At 53.2% G+C, this 13,859-nt stretch overlaps 1 protein-coding gene across 5 annotated transcripts in view; it reads left to right on the top strand.

Moving 5' to 3' along the window:
• Nucleotides 1-1,410: 1,410 nt before the first annotated feature.
• The window catches only part of CLMN (calmin), a 127,844-nt gene continuing 115,395 nt past the window's right edge, over nucleotides 1,411-13,859 (top strand). For all 5 annotated transcript variants that reach the window (XR_007518966.1, XR_007518967.1, XM_049898452.1 and 2 more), the window contains exon 1: nucleotides 1,411-1,547. Coding sequence is in view for 3 of the 5 variants with exons in the window: in XM_049898452.1 (XP_049754409.1) it covers nucleotides 1,466-1,547 (82 nt within the window). In the remaining 2 variants the exon portion in view is untranslated. The remainder of the gene's footprint in view (nucleotides 1,548-13,859) is intronic.

The raw sequence follows: 13,859 nt of genomic DNA, 5'->3' as shown, positions 1-13,859 counted from the left end.
CCATAGGGTTTTCAATGGCTGATTTTTCAGAAGTAGGTCACCAGGTCTTTCTTCCAAGGTGCCTCTGGGTGGATTGGAACCTCCAACCTTTTGATTGGTAGCCAAACTGTTTGCACCCCCCACTCACCTAGTTACCACAAATTGATTTTCTCCTGTTTGGATCTCGCTTTGATCTGTAATTACCTTGTTCTGTTGTTTATTGGCTATTCACCCCTCTGCCCCATAAGGAGCTGGGTGGCCTGTAGGTAGACTCGCCCATCTTACAGGCCTTACCTCAAGGACACAGGGCCTGTGCACCCTTGGGCTCTGAAAGTATGTGGCACATAAACAACCATGAGGCCTTCCCAGCTTCTGGTATTTCAGCACCACGAGCAGATGACGCTGGTCACAGGCCCACTTGTTTAAAGGTTCAGGGATCCTGCCCATTTTTTTCTCTTGGAATACTCCAAATTTAAAGTCATTTTCTGTGTGGCTTTAGGAGTCTTGGAAAGTGACAGAGCACTGAGCTGGGGGCTGGGATTTAGCTCGAGAAACTCATTCCTCCGCCTTGGGCAAATTCCACCACTCCAGGGCCTGGCTTTTTCCGTGTGTAAAACCAATAAAGGACTATTTGCCCTGTCTGAGCCTTGGGCCCCAAACAAGATAAGATCCAGGAACACTCCTGAGTTTAAAGAAACGATGGGAAGAGAGAATTCAAAACAAGAAAGCCTCAACGAGGGCTCCGGAAGGGTCACTTGGAGAGTCAGTGGCCCAGGGCTCAGCGGGGTTCCCCAGCTCCCGAGTCAGGCTGCTTCCCGCTCCTCCCCAGAACCTGGGGTCACATTTCTGGAAGGGGATCCCCGCAGGAAAGGTTCCCAACATCGACACCGGGAAAAAGGCCTTTTTTATCCATGGCCCCCTACTTTGGAGGCAAATGAGAGACTCCCCCCAACTCCCTCTCCGCTCTGGTTCTCCCCCAAGCCAGGTCCTTGCAGTTCCCAAGGTGCCCCCGGGGAATCCGCACTGGGCACGGCTTGGGTCCCTCCCCTCCAAGGGGACAGGAGTGGGAGGGGACCAGGTCCTGAGCCCGGCAGGCTGACCCCCAGGTTGCGTCACCCGGCCCACCGTCCTCTGAGACATCACAATCTGGGGGCCGGGACCCCGCGCCTCAGTCACCGCCCTTTTGCAACCGAACAATCCAACCCACAAACACCCCAAGGAAAAAAAAAAAGAAGGAAGCGCCGGAGCCCGCCTCCCGCCGCCCCGCCCCTCGCCCCCCGGGGCCCCCGCCCCCGGATGGGGGAGTAGCGAGCCCGGCGCCCGCACCGCCGCCCCGCGCCGCCCAGCCCGCCCGCGGCGGGGCGGCCCCTCCGCGCCCCGCCCGCCGCCGCCGCCGGCCTCCAGCTCGGGCGCCTCCCGGTGCCGCCCGCCGCCGCCCGCTCCCCGCTGCCCGGCCCGCCGCGCGCCCGGCCGGCGCCCCCGCTTCATGGCTGCGCACGAATGGGACTGGTTCCAACGCGAGGGCTTCATCGGGCAGCTCAGCGACATCCGAGTCCAGAACCTTCAAGGTACGCACCCGGGCCTCACCGGGAGGGCACCCCGGAGAAGTCCGAGCGCGCGCCCGGGGGACAGCGCCGAGACTTGGCACCTCCGCCCCGCGCCGCCCCCGTGCCCCCGGCCTGACCTCGTTCGTGTCCCTTGACCGGGGCTAAGACAGCCGCCCCCGAGCCCGTCCTGGCCGCCCCCAGCCGGCTTTAGAGTGGCCCGGCGATGGGCGGCACGTGTGTGTGTGTCAGGGCCCCCCATTTTCCTGCGGGGCACATCTCCCACGGAACGGCCACCCTCCGGGCACCGCGGCGAGTTCGGAGAAGTTCTGTGCGTGGGTTCTTGGGGGCGGTGGCCCAGGTCAGGGAGCGGAGTGAAAGTGCGACTGCGTGTGCGAATGTGTGTTCGCGCGCTGCCCGAGCACCTTGGAGACTGGAGACTCTGGGGAGTGAAAGGGGGCGGCGCGGCGGAGCGTGGGAGGGGAGGAGGGGTCCCGGGCTCGGCGGGGTCGGCCGCACTCCAGGTGGTCCACTTCCCTTAGGGTGCTGCCCCTCCCTGGCCTGGGGCTGGAACTGGGGAGAGGGCGAGAGCCGCCCCCCCGCCACCATCTCCTAGTCCTGCCCTGCGCGGGATTCTCAGACTTGTAGCGTCTACCTTGCACTGACACAAGGTGAAGTGTGTGCGCGACGAGGGCTGGGGCTGGCTTGTGCCACAGATGAAGTGTGTTTATCTTTCAAGAGTTTGTTCATTGTGAAAACTTAGAAAGCGCCAAAGTACTTAAAGGGGGTAAAAAATCATCCACTGTCACCTTCCCTCCCCCCAACCCATTCAACCAATGAGAGCTCCAGTTGGTGAAGGTTTATTTCCAGCCTGTCTTTTTCATAAGTGGGCCCTGCGGAACTGGACAGAGTTCAGTTCCCGGCCTGTCTTCACCCACCTGTGCAGGTGAAGTTTCCTTAGGCGCTTCACCGGCAAGCTTGGGTTCCTAGAGATTCAAGGGTTGGGGGTGGCGCTGGGAGGAGCTGGGGGGAGCTGGGAGGCCTGAGCAGAGAGGTGATGAGGCTGTAGGTGCCCCGGCCTCCAGCAGGTGCAGTGCCATCACTGCCTGAGGGCAGGGAGCCCCAGGGGGCAGGGTGCCGGTGAGGTGCCGGCCCAGCAGTTAAGTTTAAACACTACATCTGAGGGACTGCTTCCTGGGAGCCCAGGTGGACCTGCTCCACCCCCAGGTTCGGCAAGGACAGTGCAGGCAGAGGTGACTTGGAGCTGAGGAGGGGAGCCTGGTGCAGAGGAGACTGGAAATGGAGTCTGCTCTAGGCTCCCAGATTTCTGGCTGTGATTTGTGTCAAAAAAGGAAGATTGGGCTGGAAATGCTGAAACAAGCAAATGTCTGAATCCCGTTGCCTGAAAAGAACTGATGTCCTTTTAGCTGGTGGGCATTAGACGAGTATCTTTTGCTGAGATGGTGTCTGGTTTGGGCTCTCAGGGTGTGCACGTCTTAGGTGACCAGTGAGTGTTTAATAAGCATTTGCTAACCAATGGTTGGTGCAACAGTTTCCTGCATTCCTGTAACACTCCTTTACAGCTGGGACCTAAACCTCCAGGAACAAATCCTAGGGTAGAGGAGACCGAGTTTGGTGAAGGGATGCTTTCCAGTATGAGCAGTGGTTACTCCTAGGACAGTGGGAGAAGCCTTCAAAGAACAGGGGCAATTTGAGATGGGTCCTGAAGGATGAGTAGGAGTTCACTGAGTGGGCTCCTCCCTCTCCCTTGGCTCCTGGTGAATTATCCTCTATGAAGTGCACTAATCTTAAATTTAAGTGTTATGGATTTTTATGTATGGATACCAGAGACACATTACCTGATGAGCAAGGTACACAGGAGTTGACTTGTGCTGACTTACTAATCTGTAGTGCACCATTCCACTTGTTTATCACCACGTCAAAGACGTGGTGAAACCCTTGTGGAATTGTGCGCTATAGATTAGTACCTAAACACAATAAAGCCCGTGCATGCTTTGCTTACTGGTTAACCCACCCCTGAATTGGCTATAGCATGTAACCATGACTCAGTATAAGACGGAGATGATTTTAAGTACCCTACTGCAGTCCCTCATCTCCCTTCTGATCTCCCTTCTCAGTTAGTAAACCCCCTGTGCCCAAAGTAACTGATATTCTGCTTCTATCACACATTACTCTAGAACTTTATAGAAAAATGGAATCATAGAGTACGTCCTCTTTGAATCTGGCATTTTTGCTCAACATTATGTTTGTGAGATTCGTGCACATGGCTTCCTGTATCAGTGTAGTCCTTTTTATGGCTGAGCACAGTTCTGTTGTATGGATGTACCCTGATTTGTTAATCCGTCCATCTGCCAAGGGACATTTGGGTTGCTTGCAGTCTGTGGCTGTTATGAATGAGGGTGTGCATGCCTTTGGAGAGGGACGTTAGTCCTCGTTCTGCTGGGCAAACCCTCAGGAGTGGAACTGCAGGCTGGGGCTTTGCTGCTCTGCCCGGCGTTGCTGAGAGAAGGCTGGGAGTGGAGTCGGGGGCAGGAATCTGTCTTCTTTCTTGGTTTCTCCGTCTCTTGACTGGATGCCCGATAGACATTTTCTCTCCTCGCCTCTCTGGTACCCAGGAAGTGCCAACCAAAGGACAAATCCTGAAGGCACCCCACGCGTGCTCAAAGCGTCTGCCCAGACCAGCTGGTGGCCATCAGCCTGGGCCACGTGACTGGACCATCAGCTATGGTGACATTGGCGGGTCCTTGTCCATCTTAACTCGATGTGGGTGGTAGTCAGGGAGGCAGGAGAAGGCCGGCAGAACGATGACTTTTTAAGCTGTGTGCTGACTTGCCACCCAGGTAGCTGCAGCTGTCGTGGTGATGGGAGGTGGGTACGGGGGGCCTCAGGAATCTGTAATAATAGGTACTGAGAAGGAGTCCCAGCCTCCAGCTGCAGGCGGCAGCTGCTCTCAGCCCAGGCGGTCCTAACTTTTTTTCAGAAAGCTTTTTCTCTCAGGCCTGGGGCAGAGTGCTTCTGGGCTCAGTAAAGAGAGGTTGCTTCCCATAAGACATTGCATTTCAGGGAGGAAAGGTTTGGTCATAGAGCTGTACCTATATAGCGCTGGACTACTGACCAAAAGGTTGGTGGTTCGGACCCACCCAGAGGCACCTCAGGAGAAAGACCTGGTCATAACGTAGTTCTACATCCTACTTTGGTGAGTAGCGTCTGGGGTCTTAGAAGCCTGTGAGTGGCCACTGGTCTCACCCCGTCTGGAGCACGGGAGATTGAAGAAAACCAAAGACACAAGGGAAAGATTAGTCCAAAGGACTAATGGACCACAGCTACCACAGCCTCCACCAGGCTGAGTCCCGCACAACTAGATGGTGCCCGGCTACCACCACTGACTGCTCTGACAGGGATCACAATAGAGGGTCCCGGACAGAGCTGGAGAAGAATGTGGAACAAAATTCTAACTCGCACACGCACACGCACACGCACACGCGCACACACACACACAGGTTTACTGGTCTGACAGAGACTGGAGAAACCCCAAGAGTATGGCCCCTGGACACCTGTATAGCTCAGTAATGAAGTCACTGTTGAGGTTCACCCTTCAGCCAAAGATTAGACAGGCCATCAAATAAAACAAGACTAAATGGGCACACCAGCCCAGGGGCAAGGAGGGGACAGGAAAGCTGGTAACGGGGAACCAAAGTTTGAGAAGGGGAGAGTGTTGACATTGTGGGGTTGGCAACCAGTGTCACAAAACAATATGTGTGTTAATTGTTTAATGAGAAACTAATTTGCTCTGTAAACCTTCATCTAGAGTACAAAAAAGAAATTTACCAAAAAAAAAAGTCATTGTTTGGATTTGTATACTTTAGTATTTAGGGGCTAAATGTCTGTAATTTACTTGAAAGCAAAAATAGATGAAGCAAATATGACTACATGTTAACAATTGTTAAATGTAGGTAGAAAAGAAGAAGAAGAAAGGCCTGGTGATCTCGTGAAAAAAATCACAGCCATTAGAAGCCCCGTGGGGGACAGTTCTACTCTGACACACATGGGGTCTCCGTGAGTAGACGTTAACTCAATAGCAACTGTTTTTTTTTTTTTTTTTTTTCTTTTTTATACGTCTTTCTCTGTATCTCCATGTTGGAAGTATCCTGATATGTCTGTGTTTAGGTTGGAAGCATCTTGGCCCTTGCTCACTTGCTCTTCTATGGCCTTTATGTGTTGCCCTGAACTACGGGATTATGGAATGCAGGCGGATAGGATTGCGATAGCACCAGATCACCCCTAAGGTTTGCTGGAATGAAGATTTCCTGACCTGTCTTCAGAGACCAGGGAGAGCTGGGCAGAAAGCATAGCCTTCCCCGGAGACCTTCCACTCATCACCCTGTATCTGTCCATGGGCAGATGAAGGTGCTCACTGATATGGTCATGTTGATGGCTCATAGCGATGTCTGTGAACAAGAGACTCTGAGACACATGGACGTCCCTCTGGGCCGAGGCTGCCTGTGCCACCCCCACAGGGCCCCTTGCAAAGAAACGGGGGTGGCCCAAGCTGTTGACCTTTTCAGAAAGGAGAACATGACATTGCAGGGATGTCAGCAGCCTCTGCCCGGTAGCCCACGCTTCCTCGGAACCACATAGGGTAGAAATGAGAGGTGGTCAGCTAACTGGTCTGGGCCTTAGGCTTCTGTCTGCTGGGGGACTGCTGGGGGCTCCAGTGCCTTTCCGATGCCAAGGCTGTGCTGGCTGCTCCCTCCCCCTTTGACCTGGCCCCAGGCTTCTGCTGAGTGCTCCACAAGTTTGGGGGTCACTTGCCTGCTTGGGCAAAGGAAGTGCCCGGCCTGTTCATACAGGAAGCCTTGACCACCCAAAGAATGCGCAGCCCCCTTCTGCTCAGTGTGGCAAACACGGGCTTCTTGTAGACCCTGGGGATGCAAAGCTGGTTATAGTCCCAGCCTTTAAGGAGCATGACATTGTCGTGGGCTACTTGGCAGGGGCTCAGATTTTCTGATTCTAGAGGTGGAGACAGCAGTTCGTTTGGGGCTGTATCGTATTGTTCCAGCCCTTTTTGGGTTTGGTACTGTGTTCTTGACCCCATGCTCTGGACTGGCTTGGCTTGGGCTGGACTGAGGAGTTGGTGGTAGATGGAGATAGGGGAGGCCGTTCTGGGGGAGCCAGGGGACCCTGTGGCTGTTGCTCCTTCAGTGGTATGCCCACCTGGCCTCAGTGTCCCCCTCAGTCAGAGGTTGTTAGAAAACAGCACTTCCCGGAGGGAGCAAACTGGAGCCATTTGCACTTGCACTTAACTGCCAAATGGAGTTGATGATAGTTGACTTTACTGAGTGTGTTCTGTATGCCAGGGACTGTGCTGTTGCCTTTCATGTTTTCCACAAACCTTTAAGATAGGCACTCTTAGTTTTGTTTCAGAAGTGAAAACATTAAATGACTTGCCCAAAGGCACATGGCTTGTAAGTGGAGCTGGGATTTGAACCCAGTCCTGTTGACCCCAAGCAGTCTTTTGTACTTGCTGTGTGAGCTCACAGGTGAAGTAGCCGTTAACCTCAGGACAGGGCACCCAGGAGGGCTTCTCAGAGGAGAGGGCACTAGAACTGGGCTTTGAAGGGCGAACAGAAGTGTGGTGGTGCAAATCCAATGCTGTGTGGGTAGAAAAGGAGGAAAGTTGCTGGGATGGCAGACAGCAGGTTCAGAGGCAGGTTGTGCCCCTGCGTTTAAGAAGGACCAGCCCGCACCCATGCTGTCCATGTCCTCTTTGCATCACAGTGACTCCGGAGCAGGCTCAGACCCTCATCAGATTTGCCTGGACCCCCCACAGTGACCTCTTTACAGGCCCTGGGATTTGCTTCTCCTCGAATCCACCCAACACCCAAACCAAAAATAAACCAGTTGCCATCGAGTTAATTCCAACTCATGGCAACCCCATGTATATCAGAGTAGAACTGTGCTCCGTAGGGTTTTCAATGGCTGATCTTTCAAAAAAGATTGCCAGGCCTTTCTTCTGAGGTACCTCTCAGTAGATTTGAACCTCCAACTTTTTGGTTAGCTGCCGAGCGTGTTAACTGTTTGTACCACCCAGGGACTCCCCACCCAAACACATGTCTCCACTAAACCCTTAGTGGGTCTCCATGGCCTATAGCTGAGCTCCCAACCTGTGGGCTGAGCACAGGACAGTCGGGGCCAGGGCAGCTCCTTGGCTCCCCCCCGGATTTGTAGGATCATTGTCCCTAAGCGCTGGAATGTGAACATGGTTGGCTGCACTGGCTAAAGTCCAGGCCCCTTAGCCTGGCATCTGAGGCCAGCCTCCTTTCCCACAACTATCCCCCACTCCTTCCCTCCCAGCCCTCTATCTCCTTATCTCAAGACCATCCAGGCATACAGCGGCCAGTGGAATCGGGGACGTTGCTGAGGAGCCGGAGAAGAAAAGGGGCCAGGAAGGACTGTTTCCACTCTGTCCTCCCCCGGCTTTGGAGGGCATAGCACGGGAGCTAGAGGTTTCTATATAAAACCGGAATGAAATCAAACACGGCTTTTCATGTCCTCAAGGAACTGGCTTCTGCTAGGGCACTGCCCTTGGGGCTGTGTGCCTGGCTCTGCGGGATGAATCATAGCTGGAGCCGGCTGCAGTCGGTCCACGAGCTTTGAGGCAAAAGGCTGTGCTCCAGTCCCGGCTCCACCTCTGACACAGGGCGTGGTTTCTTCTAGAGGGGCTTTTCCAGGCTGAGCACTGTGCAGTAGGGGAAGTCACAGCCAGGATCAGGGGGCTAAAGGGCTGGGTATGGCCCTGGCTTTGTTGCTAATTTGCTGTGGGATCCTGGGAAAATCTCTTCCTCTAGCTGTGCCTCAGTTTCCTCATTTGTTGGACTCTGAGGGGCTCCAGTGAGCACCCTGGGCAGGTCCTGGAAGAGGTGGGGAGGCCTGTGGCACGTGCGCCCACCTAAAGCCATCCGCAGTTCAGCTCCTGGTGCGTACAGGCAGCGACAGGTGAGACGCCCTAGGCACTGCTGCATGGCCCGCTCAGCCCAGTTGGCTGTGTTCCTGGATTCCAGAGCTCAAACCGGTTCGAACTGGTTCCGTTATGGGCAATGAAGAGAAACCGGAAGAGATTCGAAGTTTTACAGTTTGGGCGATCCAGAACAATAATACCCCAAACCAAACCAAACCAAACTCAACCCAACCCATTGCTGTCAAGTCGATCCAACTCATAACAATCCTATAGCACAGAGCAGAACTGCCCCACAGAGTTTTCAAGGAGCACATGGTGGATTCCAACTGCCGACCTTTTGGTTAGCAGCCGTAGCACTTAACCATTATGCCACCAGGAACGATAATAGGAGCAGAAAAAATTGTGGGTCAAAGCCCTGGAATGGGAGACTACAAAGAGGCGTAGTGAGCCCTTTCAGAAGCCTGATGCGGAAGATTGGATTATCTGCAGGATTGTGGAAAGTGACCCACGTTCAGAGCAGCACCGTCAGCCACCATCTTTGAGCAGGGCACTGCTGTATCTGCTCAAAATCCAGAGGGCAAGAGATTTGGTTGCTATGCAGTGTGTACGCTGCCCTTGTTTTCTAAGAGGGAGATTAAGTTTCTAGCAGGGCTTCAATGCATAATTTTTTCCATTTTGATTATCCTTCCAGTTCACCAAAATTTAAAAAATTTGGGTCTGTTCCAGTGTTGCTATCTTGGCCACACCTGAACCGGGAAGAGCCGATTCGAAGCCCTGTTGGATTCTTTTCACCGCTGAGTGCTCTAGACTCATTTCAAACATCAAGGGTCCTGTGCAGGAAGGGGTGCAGCTCCTAAGCTTTGTTACTAAAGCTCAAGTCTGAAATGCATGTGCGTTCTCTGCTTATTCTTGGCTGGTCATTTATGGTTTCTGTGAAAGCTGGGGGCTGGGCTTGGAGGTCTACTCTGAACCAGCTGTGCTAGAATCCAAGGTGTACAGGGAGGTTTAGTGACCTGCTCAGGGTCACACAGCAACTGAGGGGTGGGGGGTCCTCCTTACCCAACCTGTGCTGGTTTGTACCAAGGAACAATTTCACCTTTACTTGCCCCCTCAAGTGTGTTCAGGGGACCAGATAAAATGGAAGCCCCAGCACCTCAATGGTTTGCATGTCTCGAAACCAAATCCTTTATCGGATGTGTGTTTATAAATATTTTCTCCCAGTCTGTGGCTTGTCTTTTCAACCTCAGCACAGTGTCTTTGCAGAGCAGAAGTTTTTCATTTTAACGAAGTCCCACCTAACGATTTTTTTTTTTCTTTTATGGAGCATGCTTTTAGTGTCGTATTTAAAAAATCATTGTCAAAGCTAAGGTTACCTAGATTTTCTCCTGTGTTATCTTCTATAAGTTGTACCTGTAAACAGTTTGTCAGTAAGTGAGAGGCAAGCTCCCTGTCCAGTGGTTATATACCCTGGGGGGAGGTTTCGCCACTGGTCATGTGTTAGTGGCCACGTTCGTGGTCAGCCTTGACTCCCAGGGAGCAGCCTGCTGGCCACGCGATCTTGTGGGGAGGTGGAATATCCGAGCAGATCGTCTGGGGAATTGCCCTTTGCCAGAGAGGCCCTGATTTCATTAACCGCCCTCCCCGACCTGTGGACACTCTGGCATTTAATTTTTGACTGGAACAGCTGGGGCACTGGGCAAAGTCAGCCTGCCCAACAAGCCATAGGTCATGCCTGCCCTGCCTCGGAGGGGAGGGAGAAAAATGCAGTAATTGTCTCTTTAGCGGTTGAACCATTAAAAGTGAACTGATTGTTCCCATAGAAATCTTTTTTTATCCCCACCCCTGTGCCTCTTTTTTTTTTTTTCCAAATACCGATAGATTGTGTCAGTCACAGAGGAAATCAGAGGCAACATCAAAAATCGCAAGCGTGGCTTTGAAGAGTCTTTGACAGTCTTTCTTTGTCAGTGGTCCAGCCTCCTTTCTTTATTAATTTTTTTCTCTCAGAGCAGGGGTTGGCAAACTACGGCCCACATGCCAAATCTAGTCTGCTGTCTGTTTTTGTAAATAAAGTTTTATTGGAACGCAGCCATGATCATTCCTACGCGTATCATCTAAGGCTGCTTTCCCGCTACAATGGCAGAGTTGAGTATTTGCGATGGAGACATATCTGGAAAGGTAAACATATTGGCTGTCTAACCCTTTACAGAAAAACAAGAAATGATAAAAATGTTAGTAAATGCTCTCAACGAAAAGAAAGTTTGTGTGTGTGAGTTTAAAATGTCAGTGCCGGTCTTGTCCATTCATTCATTCCATTAATGTTCTGACTGAGTTGGTTGCTCCATCTTGGAATGGTGAGTGGCACCCAGATGTTCACTGATCTCGAACCAGAAGTGTTGGCTTTGCATGGCTGCCTGCGTGCCTCTGATGCTCCCTCTTCCAGTGACGGTCCAATTCTGCTTTCGTCTATAAGGAAGCCTCAGTTGGCCCTAATCTGACCTACCCCCTGTGTGACACAGAATCAACTTCCTTCCCATAAGCAGGTGTGCCCCTGGGGCCCCAGGGAGGCTGGGATCAGTACTGCCAGGCCACTAGCCTCCCTGTGGAGAAGGAAGTAAGTGCACTTAGGTTTTGGCAACAGTGAGTCCTGGAAACCCTCTGTTCAGAATGTGGGCGTCTGGAGGAGGGCTTCCTGGAGGATGGCAGGGACTGTGTTCCCTAAACCCAGACTGGGGCACATGGCCTGACAATTAGGAGATGCTTGTGGTGACAACAGCAATGAGTGTTTGTTGTGTATATAATGGCCCAGCCTTATTTTTTCCAAGGACTGATGATATGCCTGGGGTATATTCCATACCTGCTCTTACCCTGTGAAGCCTGACCATTCAGTCAGTAACAGCTATTGAGGCCTCCCAAGAGGCTGGGCTGAAGATGGAGGGGTCCTGGAGAGGACACAGACATCACAAGGCTGAGCTAAGTGTGTGGGGGCCAAGGGCCAAGGTACTGGTTGGGTGGGTGCTTCGGGAGCATTGGTGGGTATGGGGTCAGGGAGAGACCTTGCGGGTTCTTCATAGGGTTGAAGCCAGGCTTGGGTAGGGGAGTGCGAGGGGCTGTGTACCAGAGGGAGCCTGTATGGTTGACACGTACCTTTTATTTTTGCCCTTCTTGAGCACTGTGGAGCCCTGGTGGCACATTGGTTAAGAGCTTGGTTGCTAACCAAAAGGTCGGCAGTTGGAATCCACCAGCTGCTCCTTGGAAACCCTATGGGATGGGTCTCCTCTGCCCTATGTGTTGGAATCGACTTGATGGCAACGGGTTTGGTTTGGTTGAGCACTGTGGCTGCTGCTTCTAGGAGAGGATAGTCCAAAGCCACCGAGGAGGATTCTGGGAATTTGCAGAAGGTCATTTCAGTTCTGGAGACCTCAGGATCTCATCGGAAGGAACTTCAGGGCTCTGATGACGTCATTCCCCACTCCTGCTGCCTGTCCTGGGGGGCTCTCCACGCAGCCAGGAACACTTGCGATATTTATATCCGTCTCCTCTTTTCAACTATTTTTAATCCTCTATGGTATGACATACTTAAAAAACAGTGTTCTGAGCCCTTGTAGCAGGAAACTGAGGTGGGGGGTGGGAAGGGGGCATGGAGATGACCTGCCAGTTTGGTGGTGAAATAGCTCAGACCCTCCCTCAAACTCCTGTACCTGGTGGGCTCAGGCCCTGCAGAGTCTCTTCAGCTACACCAGCTTTTTTGTCATTCTGGCCGCTTTTGTACACATCCTCATGGTTTGTTGTTGTGCCTCCAGTGTCCCCGGCATCTGCACCTTCTTGCATCTGGCCCCGTTTCAGCCCCATGGCTGGGAGATCTCTTTCCTGCCATGGCCCTTCTTCACCAGGACTCCAGTGCGCCCACAGGAAGAAGCCCTGTGTGCGAGTGGCCTAGGGCAGCTTAAAACAATGGAAGTGTCTTCCCTCACAGATCTGGAAGCTGGAAGCCTGGATCCGGTGTCCACCGGGCTGTGCTCTCTCTGAAGGAGTCAGGGGGTTATGCTTTCTTGGCTCTTCCAACTTCTGGCTGGCCCGGGTTTTCCCTGGCCATGGCTGCATCACTCCCATCTCGCCTTCGTCTTCACGTGGCTGACTTTCCTCTATGTCTGTGTGTCTGTCTCTGTTTTCTTACAAGGACACCAATCATAAAGAGATGAGGGCCCACCCTACTCCAGTATGACCTCCTGTGAACTTACCTAACATTGTTGTTTTTGTGTGCTATTGAGTCAATTCCAACTCATGGTGACCCTGTAGGATGGAGCCGAACTGCCCCACAGGGTGACCAAGGCTGTAATCCTCTTGGAAGCAGACTGCCACATCTTTCGCCCATGGAGTGGCTGGTGGGTTTGAACCGCCAACCTTTCAGTTAGCAGCCGAGCACTTGACCACCGTGTCACCAGGGCTCCTTGAACTTAACTAATAACACCTGCAAAGACCCTATTTCTGAATAAAGACACATTCTGGGGTTCCGGGGGGTAGGATTTCAACAGATCCTTTTTGGGGACACACAGTTGAACCCACTACACCCTGCCTGTGTCTTCTGGCCCTGCTCACCTCTCTGACCTTCCTGGAATGCCCTCAGGCCCCACTCACACTGGATGTCTCTCTGCCCCCCGCTCCCCAAGGCCACGCGCACTTTCCCACGGCCGGACCTGTGTCCCCACCCTTCCTACAGTTCTCAGGGTAGCCCCCCGCCAGCCCCGTCTGCACCCGCCTGGTGGATTCACGGTGCCTCCGCTAGTTCCACGCTCCTGGGCCTTCGCACGTGCCCCTATTCCCAGATGCCTGCGTGGGTCCCCAGGGGGGTGCATGTGTCTGCTGTCCCACAGTCCCTGACACAGCAAGTCTTCATAACTGCGTGTCCAAAGAATAATAAATGGCTGTCGAGCTTGCTCCTTATCCCTGGAAGAGACGTTATCTGGCAGATGTTTGCACACATGGATTGCTCTTCAGGTTCCCATAGGGGCTTGTTGGTGACCCAGTGTGACAGCATTGAGCCCTGCGCTCAGAGTGTGGAGGCCTGGTCTCTGGTCACCAGGCTGCCGCCAGCTGGCTCCTGACAAATGGCAGAAGAGAGGAGTGGAGGGCAGGGGCAAGGGGCAGCATGGCCCTCAGAGACCTTCCATCCAGGAGTGCGGGCCCTGAGACACACATGGGCTCTGACTAACCACGGGCGATGTTACGGTGGCCTTGGCGGTGTGGATGGCCACAGCACCAGGGCGACGTCACGCAGCCTTATTACATACGCCGGTTGTGTGGATTCTTAGATTGAGCATCTTCTGGCAGCAATAGGAGGAGCCCTGGTGGCACAGTGG

The sequence above is a fragment of the Elephas maximus genome, chromosome 10 (assembly GCF_024166365.1).
Source record: "Elephas maximus indicus isolate mEleMax1 chromosome 10, mEleMax1 primary haplotype, whole genome shotgun sequence".
NCBI classification, from domain to species: domain Eukaryota; kingdom Metazoa; phylum Chordata; class Mammalia; order Proboscidea; family Elephantidae; genus Elephas; species Elephas maximus.
This window is presented reverse-complemented; position numbering and strand designations above follow the sequence as displayed.